The sequence below is a fragment of the Leptonotus elevatus genome, chromosome 14 (assembly GCF_054856555.1).
Source record: "Leptonotus elevatus isolate MCC_2025b chromosome 14, RoL_Lele_1.0, whole genome shotgun sequence".
Classification (NCBI taxonomy): Eukaryota; Metazoa; Chordata; class Actinopteri; order Syngnathiformes; family Syngnathidae; genus Leptonotus; species Leptonotus elevatus.
Window position 1 is genome coordinate 19,467,392 of NC_141252.1, and position 18,143 is coordinate 19,485,534.

The 18,143-nt window shown below is 37.2% G+C and overlaps 1 protein-coding gene across 2 annotated transcripts in view; it reads left to right on the plus strand.

Moving 5' to 3' along the window:
• Nucleotides 1–18,143, plus strand: part of ccdc88c (coiled-coil and HOOK domain protein 88C) — a 72,173-nt gene that overhangs the window by 37,952 nt on the left and 16,078 nt on the right. For both annotated transcript variants that reach the window (XM_086094310.1, XM_086094311.1), the window contains exons 12-25: nucleotides 1,870–2,020; nucleotides 2,092–2,273; nucleotides 3,572–3,709; nucleotides 3,888–4,172; nucleotides 5,507–6,304; nucleotides 6,420–6,547; nucleotides 6,628–6,769; nucleotides 7,481–7,630; nucleotides 7,807–7,968; nucleotides 8,393–8,670; nucleotides 9,727–9,870; nucleotides 10,018–10,204; nucleotides 10,298–10,443; nucleotides 12,344–12,433. In XM_086094310.1, the coding sequence (XP_085950436.1) occupies nucleotides 1,870–2,020; nucleotides 2,092–2,273; nucleotides 3,572–3,709; nucleotides 3,888–4,172; nucleotides 5,507–6,304; nucleotides 6,420–6,547; nucleotides 6,628–6,769; nucleotides 7,481–7,630; nucleotides 7,807–7,968; nucleotides 8,393–8,670; nucleotides 9,727–9,870; nucleotides 10,018–10,204; nucleotides 10,298–10,443; nucleotides 12,344–12,433 (2,981 nt within the window). The remainder of the gene's footprint in view (nucleotides 1–1,869; nucleotides 2,021–2,091; nucleotides 2,274–3,571; nucleotides 3,710–3,887; nucleotides 4,173–5,506; nucleotides 6,305–6,419; nucleotides 6,548–6,627; nucleotides 6,770–7,480; nucleotides 7,631–7,806; nucleotides 7,969–8,392; nucleotides 8,671–9,726; nucleotides 9,871–10,017; nucleotides 10,205–10,297; nucleotides 10,444–12,343; nucleotides 12,434–18,143) is intronic.

Here is an 18,143-nt window from a genome sequence, read left to right on the forward strand (position 1 = left end):
ATGAAAGCTCTCCCTCCTGTGCGGGTTCAAAGACAGTGAGTGAAATAGCCTTATAACATTGTGTGTATTGGATCGGCTTGAGCGGACTAATTAAGAATCAGAGTGTAGACAGGGAAAAAGTGATTTCCAAGTTTCACTTCAACTCGTCACCATGGCCACAATCTTTGCTCACTAGACATCAAATTCGCACATTTTGTAGCAGCCCGGTGTCTAGTTTCTGACAAACCTATTTTTATTTGGCTAAGGTGTCATTTAGTACCTTTATTTTCACTTTAAGCGAGGAGAAGTCGGACTATTTCGCCTCTTTTTCAATGTTAATTTCGCCGTTTTTCCCTCTTCATTTTCGATCAATCATAAGTTTTCAACCTGCTCTCATTTGGTCTCATTATTCATCCGATTAAAAAACTGAGAGCATGCTCGCGTTCCCCAAACCCTTGCCGTTCTAACGAGCCATTTCTGGAATCTGCATCTTCAACCGTTAAGTCGTGAGAGGCTTTTGTTTGAGGTGTGCGTATCCTATACAAAATCAATGGAATGTTTGTGCGTGACGTCTCCCAACACTCAAGTTAATCAAATGTGTATGCGTTCTTAAAGGGGCAGTAAGATACTTTTAGTTGATGTTGATTATGGTTAACTTCCACATTTTTTGACCGATTTCAGTGGTTTAAATTTTAAACTGTTCAGCTCATTTCAATGTTAGTTAAAATCAAATGTGTGTGCGTGAATGCGCATGTTTCTTAAAGGGGCAGTAAGATACTTTTAGTTGATGTTGATTATGGTTAACTTCCACATTTCTTGACCGATTTCAATGGTTTGAATTTTAAACTGTTCAGCTCATTTAAATGTTAGTCAAAATCAAATGTGTGTGCGTGAATGTGCATGTTTCTTAAAGGGGCAGTAATACTTTTAGTTGATTATGGTTAACTTCCACATTTCTTGACCGATTTCAATGGTTTAAATTTCAAACTGTTCAGCTCATTGAAATGTTAGTTAAAATCAAATGTGTGTGCGTGAATGTGCATGTTTCTTAAAGGGGCAGTAAGATACTGTTGATTATGGTTAACTTCCACATTTCTTGACCGATTTCAATGGTTTAAATTTTAAACTGTTCAGCTCATTTAAAAGAGTCAGCGGGCCCATTCAAAATTTCCGCGGAAATTTTTCTAGTTTCTATTATTGCCACAAATGTCAACTTAATACTTCATGTTTCAATTTAGCTAGCAATTATACTTCATCTATCACTATTATTTGTTAGACGAATGATCAAGTTTACTTTAATACATAAAAAAAATACATTGTGTTATTGTTACTGTTAAGAGGAACATCCACATGGCATTAGGCAATATAAGCTTATATTTCACTTGTGTGTAAATTCATTTGAATATGGTGATAATTTCATTTATGGTGTACAACCTGGGATTATTTATTTACTGGACCAAATATCAGTTCAAATATCTGAAAAATACATCTTGATTACAAATATGAATGAAAGACAGTGATCTCCCAGCATAGAGTGAAAATATTTCATATTATACCCCATGCTATCTAGTTAAAGGTCCTCATTTCAAGTTAACTTTACCAGCTATGGTTGCAAATTTTGCATTTTATTTTTAAAATCTCAAAATCATGATTAAATAAATTAACCCCAGATTTAATAAATAAATAAAACTAACTTAAACTTGAGTAACTCATTACTTTACACAGCCAGTAATATTGTAAAGAAACTTAATACTTTCAAATGCAAGTAACTAGTAATATGAAATATATTACATTTTGGAAGTAACTTGCTCAACACTGTTCAAGACACAAGTGATCATAATAGTTGGTAGTATATCATGCTGTATGTGCAAATGTTTGTGATATTTGCAGGAGAGGGACAATGAGCGCCGTCGACTAGAGGAGTTGGTGGAGGAGAACATGCTTCTGGAGATTGGACAGAAACAGAGTATGAATGAATCAGCTCATCTGGGATGGGAACTGGAACAGCTTACCAAAAACCAAGACAATTCGAACTCCGAGAGTAAGACACTCACTAATTTTCCATGGCTGTTCTCCGGCAACTCTGATTTATAACATTTTGTTGTGCTGCAGCCCGGAAATCATTTGTCCACGAGCTCAATGAGTGTGTCTCCAGTCGCGTTTTGAAGCTGGAGAAAGAGAACAGGGAGCTGCAAACCTCTATTGAGAGACTAAAAGAGGAGAATCACCACCTGCAAGAAAAGCAGCTGCATACCCAAGAGCTGGACAGGGAAAACCAGGGTCTCAGTAAAAAGGTAAAAAAAATAAAAATTTAAAGTTTGAAATGTAAGCCATTGAAGACATTCCCAGAAAGGAATACAGTTGAATCCTGTAGCTGATAAGGTATGCGCATGCAAAAACAGGCGCAAACGTGATTGCTCATGTTAAACCCTTCCAAATAGGGAAATAAAAGGAACAAAAGAGATCGGCTGACCGTCATCTTTTCTTACTCTGTTTTTATTTAGATTCTAGATTTTTGTTTGACATTTGGGTAAAATGTGATTTTCTCAGGTCAACTTTTTTGTGTGTTGTGTATAAACTAGCGGTGCCAAAATTAGTGTGTTAATTTTGAGTTATTTAAAGGTGCATTGTGCAGTTTAAAAAGGTCATATTCAAGCTTTTTCTACATCATGCATGCTCCACCAAGGCCCATGTTTTACTCTGACTGCATCTATCAGCTTTTATCTTCCCTTTTATAGTAGAGTGTCCGGACCCGCACACTCCACAGTTTCTTTGTGGAGGGGAGGGGCATAGTTTTTCTTACCTCATTTGAAGTCATGTCTTCACAGTCTGTCACAGTTTGTCAACTGTGGCTGTCGCTTTTCACGCGCACCATGAAGAAGCCTGACACAGATGTTGCAGTTACGCTTTGGGCCAGAGGTGGCAGTCGCGAGTAAAACTGACAAACTGCACAAAGATCCTTTAAAGTCCATTTAACATTTTTAAATGCACAATTAATGCCCGCCCCTTGCTTGGAAAGCCTGTACTGGGGAAATTCGTTGCAACGCACACGTCGCCCACGTCAAAATTTTGCAGTAATACATTTAATAATAATGCATATATATTTTTGGAGACTGGGGTCAAGTTGTATTTTTGTTTTAAAAATGTGAAGTTCACAAGTTACTTCATGGTAAAGATTATATAGCTCTTAAAATGAAAAGCAAATGCACTGAGCTGTCACCAATGTCTTACAAGTGCAATTATGCCATCTAGTGGCAGAAAAATGACCTCAACACAAATTAATATCACTCTTTTTTTGTCTTTTAAATTTTGACTACATTTTATGAACTATTATGAAACAACTGTATCATGACTAAAAGATGCAGCCATATTTATATTAGTTAAAAAAAACAAAATTCCCAGTATGAAAACTTAAAAAATAAAAATGTATTTAGAACAAATATAAAATTAATAATTAATTAATAATAATGAGTTAACTATTGAAATCATGGGATTAATTAGGATTAAAAATTTCGATGGCCTGACACCCCTACTATAAACTAATCATTTACACTACTAAATCTCACTCTTTCTCTCTCACTCTTACTCTCAGTTGGAGCGCCTCCAAGGCTTGTTGGACCAGGAGAAACTGACCAATCAAGACATGGAGTCCCTTGGAGAGGAATTATTGAAGGAAAAGCAAAATCTGGAAAAGGAAATGCATGCTCTAAGAGCAGACAAAGATAGACAGGTAAATTTTAGGAACACACTCAGAAGTTCAGTCCATCATGATGTGATTAAGAGCGCACACAGATGGTGCACAATCAAACTTTAATTAACGCAAAGTGCAGCTGAAAGGCTTATAGAATTACAGTGGTCTCGTACATTGCTAAAGGCCTTTGTGATTTATTTCTATTTTTTTTAACAAGATTTCAGAATTGGAGAGTGAGAAGCAGCATCTTTTTGACGCTATGGTGTCACTTCGTGAGCGTGCTCAGTCTCACAGTGAATCAAGGGTCCGCGAGGTGGAGGCAGAAAATCGCCTCCTACACCAAGGCATTACTGATACCAGTGCTCGGGTCGCAAGTTTGGAAACTCAGTTCATGCTTTCCAAAGAAGAAGCAGACAGGCTGAGGGAGAGGGCAGAAAGATGCAATGAATTAGAGAGGGAGATGGCCAAGATGGAGAGAAACAGGGATGCGCTTAACAGAGAGGTAAGAGAATGTACGATGTTGTATTAGGGCCACATATATATATTTTTTCTTTCAGAGGGAGGGGTAATATTCCAAGAAAAGAACTCTCAAGTTTGCCACTTAACAACGTGGCAAATATGCGAGGAAAAAAACTTACCACAAATACTCGTAGCAGCTATAGTCTAACGTGTGGATTTTTTGGTGGTTAATGGAACACTGTTTATAAAATGAAAATAAACTTTACTTGTCATACACGGCAGCAAGAGCGACACTTCCTGATCCCCTATCAGCTGACTTACACTAACCAATCAGAAGCTAGCATACTTTAGGTAAATGCAAGTTAATGACAGAGAGCAGCAGATTCGACACATCAACTTAGACACTTTTACCCAAAAATACCAAAATGTATGAATGTGTAAATAATAATTCTGGAAACATAAATGTACAAGTAAATATACATTTTAACAAATTAACTTAAATGCTTGATCCTCAGGGTGTAGACCTTCGCAAAGCGAGGCTTAACATCATATGGTTAAAGCAACACTAAGGAACCTTCAGTTTAAGTTGATTATGGCGCCGCCATATGGACAAAGTCAGTAATGTTATGCCTGAAGGAAGACCACTTTTCTCATGAGGACAAGCGCATTGCATAATTTTTGAGCTCACGACATTCAAATTTACTTCTGTCTTTGTAACGAATGGGTAAAAGAGAAAGTGACGTATGCTATAAAGCACTCAGCACATTTGTAGTTTTTTGTGTGACAGTGTTCCTACCATCCTCCTCAAAGTTGTTTAGTGCTAGTAAAAATTATACCGACCCCTCAGGCATTGACAAAGGTACCATTCAACCAGTGTAAGTCCATGTTTCATCAGAAGAGTTATGAAAATATTTTATTAAGGTTGAAAAGTTCCTTAGTGCTAATTACTTTCTCCTCATTTTAAAACCCGACCGAAAAGTATTGGCACAAACATCTGAGCATGCTAAGTGTATTTCTCGTAAGTTTGAGTTTTTTCCCCGCAAATCTGCTACTTTATAAACTTGCAAATTTGCCACTTTATACAGTCGCAAAGTTTTTTTCTCTCGCTAATTTGCCACTTTATAAAGTCGCAAATCTGCCTCTGTATGAACTCAGAAATTTGCCACTTTATAAACTCGCAGATTTGCGATTTTATAAAAAGTCAGATTTGCGATTTTATAAAAAGTCAGATTTGCAAGTTTTTTTCTCTAAATATTACCCCTCTCAAAAACAAAAAAATATTTATACATGGCCCTAATACGCCGTCATGAGAATGAGCTTTATCAAAGACACGATTTCTCAAAAAAAAGTGATTGACTTGAATGTTTTGGTCTTCAGGTGACATCTTTGCGCACTTGCAGTGAGCGGTCAGAGTTTCTCGAGAAGCAGGTGTCCTCCCTGGAGCAGGAGGTGCACAGATTGAAGCGAGAGACAGAGGAGGCTCAGCAAGTGCTTCAGCAACTCAAGAGACAGGAAGCCGAAAACTGCCTCCTGACAAGGGAAAACTTGGACCTCCGCTGCTCGGTGGAAAATCTGCGTACCTCATCCTCACTCCTCACAAAACAACAGGAAGAATATAAGGAGGTGCAGAAAGAGTTGCAAGAGCTGCAGAGGAGAATGGAGGAGGTTGGAGTGGAGTTACAAGGAGAGAGGAAGAGAGCAGAGAGGCTGGAAATGAATGTTGCCACTCTCAATCAAGAGAAGCATCGCTTAGAGTGCGATATGGAGAAGTTCAAAGAGGAAAAGGAAGACATGGAGAGAGAGAAGCAGGAAATTTTGAGTAAGCAGGAAGCGTTGAGGAAGGAAGTAAAAGATCTGAGTCAGGAGCAGAAAATGAGAGAGGAAGGTGACAAGGAGAGAAGGAAGATTCTATTGGACCTGGAAGAATCCGAGAAGGGAAGGAAGCACCTGGAGAAAGAGAGTTGGAGGAACAGAATGCTACTGGAAGGTAAGGAGGCAGAGCTGGAAGAGAAGGCGAGTCACTTGCATGTAGTGGAGAAGGAGACTGTAGATATGAGAAAAGAGCTTCATTTGCTCAAGGAGGTCACAGTCAAGGCCAAAGATTTGGAGAAGGAGAACAAGGAGCTGCACAAACAGGCGACCATTGACAAGCGAACTTTGGTTACACTAAGAGAGGTAAGACTGACATTACTATTTTAGTGATCCACTCACATACTGCACAAAAGAAGTGCAAGTGTGGTTGTGAATAGGTTTGCAGTTAATTAAGTGTAACAGAGAGCATCGTGTGTAGGAGTTGGTGTCAGAGAAATTGAAAGTCCAGCAGCACAGTGTCGAGTTGGAAAGACTCAATGAAGAACTGGAGAAGGTTGGACTCAACCGAGAAAGACTACTACAGCAGGAGCACATGCTCGAAGACAGGTAGCTTGAAATCACGTTCTCGGATGACTAATTAGCCTTGGTTTACAATGTCCGAGTTTACTTGTGCTTGTGTGTCTCAGCAAGTACAAGCTGCTTGAATCCCGACTGGAGGAAACGGTCCAACAGTCTATGAAGATTAAAGAGGGCAAAATCTCCAACCTGGAAAAGAAACTGGGAGAAAGCAACACACACAATGCTACACTCCGTAATCAGCTAGCTACTGTGAGTGAAAATAAAAACAACACCTAAGATTTTACTTCATTTCATAGTTGTGAATTACACTATGGCCTATAGTAAATGTGTATTATATCTAGAATAAACCAGTTAAAGAATCGCTTGAAGTGTACATTCAGGCGCTGAAAATGTGTTTAAAGCAATAAAAAGTTAGTATTGGCTCACAAACCTAAACCAAATGCTGGGGACTCAAAATTCTTGCTGTATTTAATTTAATTTAATTTATCATCCTGAAGATAATTCTACCATGATTTTTATTGTGTACACGTTAATTTTTAAGATTTTTAAACACACAAGTCAGGTAAAGGCCTTTACCATCTCAATGGTTTATTAAGCTATGGCTATTGCTTTCATCATTGCTTGCTATATTATTTTCAATCCACAGTTATATTTGTCTGTGATTTTATTTTTATTTTTTAGAAACATGCGTGAACATACATAACTAAATTCGTAACTATTAAGAGGGATATGTGTAAAAAAATAAAATAAAAATAGACCAACTGGATTCACTGAAAAAAATGGGGATTGTTTACTTGGAAAAAAAAACTAGTAAAGTTTTTTTCACATCAGAAATTCTAGTTAAACTCTTTGTAAAATGTAGTTATAATTTCTGAGTGCATCATTCTTTTACTAGGCTTTTTTAAATAAATATCACTCCCCATTTTTACAGTGTTTTCTTTTTTTGTCATATTGCTTCAGGCTCTTGAGAAAGTGTCTACCTTACGTCAGCAACAGGAGAGAGAAGAAAACCACGACTCTCTTGTGTGTCCAGGAGCAGATGGGCGGAGGGGCTCGGCCACTGCTGAGCTTCTCCGTATCAAAGATCATCTCATTGAGGTAGAGAAGAATGTAAGTTTTAACTTTTTTTTTGTATGCATCACTAGTTAATTTCATTGATATACTGCCATTAAAGTTTGTTATCATTCCTGTACACACATCACTGCTTTCAATTCAGCCAGCTTCATCATATGCATACTGTATTTTTTTACTTTTGGGATTATTAACAGTTTCAGTATTTTCCCTAGAATGCCTCACTTCAGACTCAGAGCAGTTTGTTGAAGGAGCAGCTTAAACAACTGGATAACCAGAACAGTTCAATGAACAACCAGATGGTGACACTGCAGCGGCACACCACAATCCTGCAGGAGCAGAATTCAGCTCTGCATACTCAAACAGCGCAACTTCAGGTAAACAGATCGTTTTGAAACACTTTTGTTCATAATAATTTTATGTCGTTCTGTCATACCAAAGCAACACACCAAAATCACACCCAAATTTTGGGAGTTACACTGCTAACAACATAACATTCAGACAAAACTGAAACTATTGAAAGCCCATACGTGACGTGGGATGGTGACAAAATTTGGTCCGACTCAACTGTTTTCTGGCCTCACATCTGCATTTACTCTTATTTAATACAAAGCCCTGTGCAAAGCTGGGTTATTATTCTTCATTGAAGTGTTCTTTGTGGTGCCGATAGAAAGGAGGCGCAGGAGGTCTAACACATTACAGTTAAGTTTGTGGAAGAACTTCGCGCCAAATTGATTTTCCAAAGTCACAGAGCGCCACAGGTTGCAGACAGCTGTTATAATGGATGTTACTGTCCCCTAGGTGGAAAACTCCACACTGTCTTCCCAGAGTGCATCTCTCATGGCCCAGAATGCCGTGTTGCAAGGCCAAGCCACCGCCTTGGAGAACGAGGTGGAGTCATGGCAAAGACAGCGCGAGGAGGCGTGGCGAGGGAGAGAAAGCGTTCTCAATGACCACGAGCGCTTGTTGAGTGTTCATGAGAGGCAAGCGCATGAGTACGAGCAATTGATCAGTCAACACACTGCTCTGAAAGTCAAGCAGAGGACATTCGAGAGCGAACACAGAACAATGCACAGCAAGTAAGTTTGATACATGCATACCAAATAAACAATTTTGAAATATTAAATTGAACATAAATATTATTATTGTTAACTCATTAACTCCCAGCCATTTTGACTGAAGCAACCCCCTTTGCTCCCGGCTGTTTTACTGGATTCTGACTAATTTTGCAAGGCCCGCATAATGTTGTGTTATATTACTATACAAACATGGAACCAACCAAAAGAAAAAAATTGTCTCTTCTTTCATCAGAAAAAAAGGACATTTGTATCCGTTTACGTTTTGAAGCAATTAGTATTAGAATATAGCAATGTTTCCTCATTATTAACAAAGCTTGTTGCAGCATGGCCTTGGTTGATCTCTTATATTGTGCTGCCACCTGCTGGCCGTTTTTTCTAATAACTATCATTGCTTTAAGCCACCTCTTCAGGTCAGAGGGTGCATCAAAGCCTTCTGTATACTCTTGCATAAAAACAAAAACAAAACAACGTTTTCGAGAGCAAATGAGTTAAAGATTGAATTAAATGGCATATGCCGTTACTAAATCCTGAAGCAACAGTATTTAGTATTGACAAAAGCAACACGAGTGGTGTTATTCCAGGAAATGTAGGAAAAATGCAGGATCAACAATATGCAAGTAATGAAACTATGTTCATGGTTAAAAGCAGTGAAACTGACTCAATAGAATCAATCAATCAAATTGTATTTATCTAGCACCTTTCATACGTTAAAATGCAGGTCAAGGTGTTAAACAATTAAAACATCCATAATAAAATACCCCCCCTACACACACACACACAAAACCATGACGGGGCGCAGAGAAACCATGTGAGGAAAGGCACCCAGAAAACACTGGAGCTAAAAAGTAAGAGACAAAAAAACAAAAAACAGTTACAAACTAAAAGAAAACAGAATAAAAGGCAAAAACAAATCTAAAACTGGGAACTAAGAAAATAAATAAAAGGGGTTAAAAAGGTCATTTAAATCTCAAACTAAAAAAAAGTGTGTCTTGAGCCTCCTCTTAAAAATATAAACTGACCTCTGTATATTGAATGTGTTTCTGTGCCTCTTTGCAGGTATTGCACATTGCTACATCAGAAAGAGAAATGGGAGGAATTAGAAGGGCGGAGTCAGAAGGAGAGGGAGGAGCTAAACCAAGAGCACCAGAAAAATCGGCTACTGCAGCAAGAGAACCTCCAACTTAAAACTGAAGTGGACAGGTATGCTGGCGCACGCTGACAGTTACCTTGTACAGTGGAACTTCGAAGCTTGAACACAATCTGAGAAAGCTGCTCAACATGCCATTACTTTTATATTTTCTTTATTTTTTCACAACTTACAAATATCTTGTACTGTACAATCTTTAGGATGTCACGTAGCGAATCCCAACAGTCTGAGCAGTGCAACGCACTACAGCAGCAGATGAATGAACTCAAGAGCTCGTTTAGCACCGCCCAGCTGGAAGTGAATCGATGGATGGCACGATATGACTCGCTCATGGAGCAACACCAGGGCCTGGACCTCACTATGACCAAACTTGACAACCACTGTGAGGTAAACCCTTTACCAGATGTTCCAAAAAAAAGTAGCATTGTTCATGTAATTAGGCAATAAGACCAACTCTTGAATGCATGTGATTTGATCTAGCTATTAAGTCGCCTGAAAGGGAACCTAGAAGAAGAAAATCATCACCTCCTGAGTCAGATCAACCTTCTGAGTCAGCAAAACCACACTCTGCTGGAGAGAAGCATGGAGAGCAAAGAGCTTTATCATCAGGAGCAGAAGCTCTACATGTAACTACACGCACACACTCAGTGGAGGAGGAAACATCACAGACAGTACTGTACTGTCTACTAAAAGTGTTAAAAATTATTGCGATATTACAGCGCGCAATTCTCGAATCGATTCATTAAGCGGCCGAATCGATGTTTAAACATCAATTTTTTTATGGAAACATTCAACAAAACGTCTTTTTTAGGGTTAGGGTTTACATGTTAAGCATGGAAGAATTTTATGTTAGTGGAACATTAAGCCTTAATATTTTATTTCAATGCTGTTCAAACATGAAACTGATTGCAACAGATTGTTTGTTAAATACAGTGGTTATAAGCCTGAAGTTTCAGATAAATAAATACATTTTTATACAAATCTTACAGTGTACATGTACAAGTTAACTGATTATTATTTTCTAAATTTGAGTTCCCAATAAAGGCACACATAAACAAGGTCAGGACAGTATAAAATAATTTAAATAAAATCGATTTTGGGACATTTAGAATTGATTCTGATTTGTACTAAATGAGAATTGCAATTCTTATGAGAATTGTTTTTTTTGGGCACACCCCTAGTCTGTAATGTGCTGTATCCAGTGAAGGCAGCACCATTTGCATGTCATTCACTAGAACCCAAGCGACTATCCCACTGACCCTTTTCCACTAGCGATTGGTCCCATCAGTGCTGAGCAGATACCTGATGGGTGATGTAAACCACTGCTGCACCATTAGGCCTTTTCACGCTGCATTTAGCACAGCACAGTGAGCCATCAACTAATCCAGGGGTGTCCAAACTTTCATTTGAGGGCCACATACAGAAAATCAGAATGACGCAAAGGCAACGTAATGTTAAGGAGAAATTGTGTAAAAACGTCGCGCATGAAGGTAAGATAATTTTTTATACAAAATAATTTTTAGCCAATTAGCACGAAAGCCCGATCGGGAGTTTATCGGGCCGGCGGAGTACCTACCTTCGAGTAGGACCTGCGCTCCCCGTAAGTTCCTGTAAATGTGACCCAGTTGGGAAGGCTCCTGCAGTGGAGACGCGCACATACGGGGCTGGTCCCGTAAATTTACCTCAAAGTACCTGCGGTGAAAACGCGGCTCATGTAAACCAACTCACTATCATATCAGGAAATTCATTATAATTTCACTGACATGATTAAACATGTCCCCATTCAGCATTGACTGCTTTCAGCTTTGTACAAAAAGTTTTAAATATAAATATGCCCTGAGCCAAGAGCTACAACAATTCACTTAGCTATGTGCTTAGAGCAATTGCCTCACACCACAGAAAACATGGGTTCAAACCCCGCTTGGACCACATTTGAGTACATTCGATGGTTCAATACCAACTGACTATCATTTCAGGAGATGGATTATAATTTCTCTGAAATAATTAAATCACACTTTAGACAGATCGCAGTTCAAGTTTTCAGCTTTTTATTCATTTGTCATTTAATTGCAACGATTTTTTTTTTTAATTTTCACATAATTTATCTCTGAATTTACTTCTTAAGCATTCCACATGCATTCAAATCTTAGCATTCAGCTTATAGCATTCAGCTTTTCAGCATTCCCACGCAATTTCTGCAGAAATAGCACTTTGTCTATTATTTAATATAACGTAGTCACGTTCACGTCTACTCCTCCTTATGACAAATTATTGTCAAGATGCGGCCTATTTTTACATCTCAATCAGCGGGAAAAGTCACCGGGCTACTTCCTATTGTGTCGCTTAGCAACCAGCAGCAAATACGGGCAAGCTTGTGCGATTCCGTTATCGTCCCTCTGCCGTCTTGCTCCTACCCTCCAGTGGACGCAATTTTGTTAGAGAATTTGATGGAAAAGATGGACAGTTTCTAACCTGTTTGCAAAAAATATATATTTTAAGTACTGTTTTTCTTTCCTTCTTCATTAGTGATAAACTGAATGCACTTCGTCGTCAGAAAGAGAAATTAGAAGAGAAGATCATGGACCAGTACAAGTTTTATGACCCAACACCAAAAAAGTAAGTACTGTTGTTGTTTTTACCATTAAAAAATCTGAGCCAGATGTGCATCATGACGATACAAAAAGATTCAACAATACAAAGTATTCATTAAAAAAAAATTGATTTGTTAACATGACTATAATTTTTTAAGGAATAATGCCTACGTTTAGTAGGTTTATTTAGCTAGTTTATGACATACAAATCTGCAAGTGTTTATTAATTTCACACTTTTTTCATCAAAGTAGCAATTTGACAAGGGGCCGCCATCTCGGTGGAATTTTTCTAAAAAACATGGAATAAGAAAGTGTCACGGAGGAAGCTCCGAAGATGAATGCAGAAATTAGCATTATAATTTAGCTACGTTTCATCATTATTCACAAACCTGTTGAAAACACTGTTGCAACATGACCCTGGCTGATCTCTTATACTCTGCTGCCACCTGCTGGCCGTTTTTTATAATAACTACCATTGCTTTAAGCGACCTCTTCAGGTCAAGCTGCATCAAAGCCTTCTGTAAGCTCTAGCATTAAAAAACAAAACAAAAAAACACGTATAAATATGATTTTGGGAGTGCAGGTCAAAGTATTAAAAAAACTTATTTATACGTTTTGGGGTTCTAATTAACTCAACTGCTCCCAAAAATGTATAAATAAGTTCTATTTTGAATGTTTTAGGTGTCCCAAAGAGACGTATTTATACATTTTTTAAATGTTTTTTTTTTAATGCTAGAGCATGCAGAAGGCTTTGTTGCAGCCTCTCAACTGCAAAGAACAGTTGAAAAAAATGGTAGTTATTTATTACGCAAACGGCCAGCACGTGGCAACAGAGCAAAGGAAATGAATCAGGACCATGTTGAAAAAAAACTCAATTCCTCACAATTCTAAATAGATTTGTGAATAATGATGAAACTTAGCTATATTCTAATGCTAATTGCTTCAAAACGGAAACAGATAGAAATATACTTTTTTTCTTGATGAAAGAAGAGACTCGAATCTTTCTTTTGGTGGGGTCCATGTTTTTTGGCAACAGAACACAATATTCTGTGGGCCTTGCAAAATCAGTCAACATCCAGTAAAACAGCCAGGAGTGAATGGGGTTGCTTCAGTGAAAATGGCTGGGAGTAAATGAGTTAAGATGACAATAAAGTGATATTATTACTCACTACGGAGAATAATCTTGAAACGATATAATTAAAAAATGTGATCGCTATTTAAGCATAGATTAGACATGTACATGGACTTCACCTTCAGGACTTGTGGTTATGAGCATGTCCGCCATATTTGTTGTGGCACGGCCCGTGTAAACTAATGCACGCCAACTTGATGGAACTTCCTAAAGTGACAACCTATCAGAGGTGTGGACTCGAGTCATGTGACTTGGACTCAAGTCAGACTCGAGTCATGAATTTGATGACTTTAGACTCGACTTGACAAAATGTTAAAAGACTTGCAACTCGACTTGGACTTGACCAACAATGACTTGTGACTTCACTCGAAGTTGAGCCCTTCTCCCACCAAACAAAAAGATTAAAATGTATGTTAACGAGTAAGTTCCTCTCGGCGTGTGCGCACGTGTGTGTGAGCTGAGCTGACAGCGCCGTCATTCAGACATGTCAGGGAAGCCACAAAAGCGCAAACACACCCCGCCTACGCTAAGGCAAACTTCTAAATAAAGCTGACCAAATAATACATTGACACCAATGCAACAGCCTTGGTGGATTTTACTTTGAAGTCTGCCTGCATGGTGGCGTGAACGCCAATTTGACTGCTTCCCTTTAACATTTTGGCTTGCATTATCATTGTTTTTATTGAAATTACATATTTTCTACCACCATTATCATAATAAGTATATTAAATAGCGAATTTAGGAAGTAATGAAACCGCAAGTTAATTACGGCGTCATTGCACGATATGATAAAAATCCCCGGCGTTCGTAACTAGTAGCTAACTGTTAGAGTTAGCATCGAGTGCCTGGCTAGCAACAGTCGTTTGACAACTGTTGCTTGGCTCGCTTGCTTTTCTTATTGTGGGCCTATGCTACTTTGTAATCCACTCTCCTTGTTTAAACAAAGGGAATGTGCCTTAAATTGCACTTCGATGTATTTTTCATTATTTAAAAATTAATAAATAGAACTTTGCCTTCATTTATAATTATTTTATAAAACACTAGTTAAAAAAACAAACATTTAAAATGTCCAATATGGCCATTTGGATTTTAGGAACATAACATACAAGATACCTTGTTATTTTATACATGAACCATGCATAAAATTATTATGTATCTTGCCTTATATTGCACTTAAAGTTGTGTTCCTGCCATCATAGACATTTTGAGTTTATATATATATATATATATATATATATATATATATATATATATATATATATAAATTTAATGGGCAAAAGCATTTTATAAAATAAATTAAGACAAAGTTCTATTTATCTGATTTCATTTATTTGTTTGTTTTTTTGAAACAATCCGATCCATTACTTTTGTGATCCGTTGCACCACTAGTTGTTTGGGTACAAAAACTATGAGGTGGTCAACAAAAAATTAATTGCAGTATGTCCAAGATTAGAACACTGACGAAGAGGCAACAACTTCAAACTTCGTCCAACATCTGAAGTTGCACAAAGAACAGTAAGTAAGCTAATGTCAGTTGTTTATCGGCTAATTATTGTTGCTAGCTGCATAGTTAATGAGACTGTCAACTCACTGGTAACACATTGCAAACACGGCAATCTGTTGCACTACTCTGGGTTCACTCCCTGAGTCCCTGACTCCTACTTTGATGGTCACCCCAAATAATATGATCTACACTGTTGTTGAAATGACTCGAAAGGACTTGAAACTCAAAGTGTAGGACTTGTGAATTGCTTGAGACTTGTCAGTCTTGACTTGGGACTCGACTTTGGACTTTAGGGCAAAGATTTGAGACTTACTTGTGACTTGCAAAACAATCACTTACTCCCACCTCTGCAACCTACTAAGTTAATGCCTTTACACACACTAATAGATTTGAAAAACAGATCTGCACCAAAAAAAAAAAAAACATAATGTAGTTTTTAAATCTGATGATTTCACAATTCTTCCCACAGACAGCATATTTGAATATTTATCATCTCAGTATAGCTGTAAACACTTATAGCAAGGTTAATAAATGTAACATGCATTATTCTCAATATTACAAGAATGCAGGTATATACAATACATTTTCATACTCTTAACTTGATAATCATTTTATTTTTAACTAATTTGCTCCCAAAAACGTATAAAAACGTGTTATGTTAAATATTACCATGCTCCCAAAAACTTATTTATACGCTTTTTATGTTTGTTTGTTTTTATGCAAGACATAAGGCTTTGATGCAGTTTCTGACCTGAAGAGGTGGCTTAAAGCAATGATTGTTATTACAAAAAACAGCCAGCAGATGGCAGCAGAATATAAGAGATCAACCAGGGCCATGTTGCAACAAGTTCTTTTTGACAGTGTTTTCAACAGGTTTGTAAATAATAATGAAACTTTGCTATATTCTAATGCTAATTTATGAAAAATGGAAACTGATACAAATGCAGAGTTAAATTTGTGGGAGTTCATTTTAACTCCCATAGTGTAATTTTAATGTTTTCAGAATTAAATTGTGTGTAGAGCTGTTATTTCACAGAGTTGATCGCCTAGAGTTAAATCACTGTTAGATTGGCTCTGCCTTTCACCTGCTCATCTCCAGTTTGAGACCGACAAGTATCACTGGGAAATACTGACAGTCTTGAAAGACAAAAGGAGTTCGGGGCCATGAATTAATGACTGTGGTCAACATTAACATAGCCTACTTCAAATGCTCTCCTCAAAAGAGGTCTTAAGGTTAAAGTTGAAAACTGTCGTTACATCGGCCGTCATTGACATATAACCACAACGGGCCGATGTTGACATAACCACATTTTCGGTGAGTACTTTATGTCTCGAAAAAAGGAAGGTGTATGACTTGATGTTTTCCACAGGAACTTGGGACGACATCAGACTTGCAATGTGATGTGCACACATATGTGCCATTAACTAAGATGTTTATGAGGCTGTTGGTCCACAAGTGAACTCTAGTATCAACCTGCACAAATTTGCTTGAATAATATTACTCATGTCATTCGGCAAAATATTTGCTCTCATCTTTTTAAGAACAATGTCATTTTGCATGTAGATGGACGGACCTGATGAAACCAAGCTTAGTCCGTCACATAAACTATCAAAAGTAACTTTTACATCATCTAAATATTGTGCTATCCATTCAAGAGAACAGCTTTAAATATTCTCACCTTTTGTGTGTTACTTTTCTTAATGCAAAAGAGAATTTTCAACCATTTCCTCAAGATGTTGTCAAGTTGATGAAAGACTAGCTTCTTGGGGGTGCCTTCAGGCATATATAGATATAAATCACGTCATTCCATCCCTGTTGTCATGGCAACCCACACTGATATTTTCGGATTTTCTGTATTTTTCAAAATACATTGTTAGAATTTTGAATAGCGAAGTTCTATTTTTTCTTTTACAATAAATTAAAATAAAGTTAATCCCTTTCGAAAACAAACCATGATAACTACAGACTTGATGAGCCTTTTCTTAAAAAATAAGTTCAAGTTCAGCATGACCAATTAATTACATGTGTGATTTTTTGTCGAGATATGTTGAGGAACAACCAAATTTTTCATCACCTACCTCCCCCCTACATGAAAAGCTCAATATCTGCGAAACCAATCATCCAATTTTCAAAATTCTTGCCACATTGTATTTAAGCTAAATTGGCCATTTCAACCAGGCTTTGCATCTTAACAGATTTCCATTTTTGGAAAATCCTGTCCTATTGCTAATCAAAGGTGTCAAGTAGAATTTGTAATGTGAAAGATAAAAAAAAAAAATGTTCTGTTGAACTGGAGTTTGAATAGTTTTAAACATATGCCTTGTGAGTGACTGACAACCAACGTTATTTCAGTTCATGAAAACTAACGAAATAACTAAAACTAAAATTCAAAAAACATTTTCGTTCCCAAAATAAAATAAAAACGAAAATGCTTTTTTAAAAAAAAAAGAGAAAACTAACTGGAACTATATTTTACGTTTACAAAACTAACTAAAACTAACTATTATTATCGTGAAAATAGCCATCGTTTTTAGTGGTTAGCAAATAATTTAATAGCCTTTGCATTTGACTTTGTGATTTTAAGTATATTTATTTCGATGTTAATCGGAATAAGGACATTTAAAAGTGTGCCACGCAGAAGTGATGTCATCAATAGAAAAGCACCTTCAGATGACGTCGCTTTTTCATTTAACTCAGCCGAAATGCAACACTGGGTAAGAAATGCGTTACTTTTTTCATTTTATCATGGTGTTTATTAAATATTGCATACAATACACTTTTCTTTTTAAACGTTAACTAATACTGAAACTAACTAAAAACCAAGCATTTTTTAAATAACTAAAACCAATAAAAAGTAACAGAAGAGCTTTTTGCAACATGGCCCTGGTTGATCTCTTATACTCTGCTGCAACCTGCTGGCCGTTTTTTGTAATAACTACCATTCTCGTTCGGAGGCTGCATCAAAGCCTTCTATATGCTCTAGCATAAAAAAAACCATTTGAAAAAACACGTATAAATTCATTTTTGAGACACTGGTAATATTTAAAATACAACGTATCGATACGTTTTTGGGATCAAATGAGTTGTTAAGTGGTTAC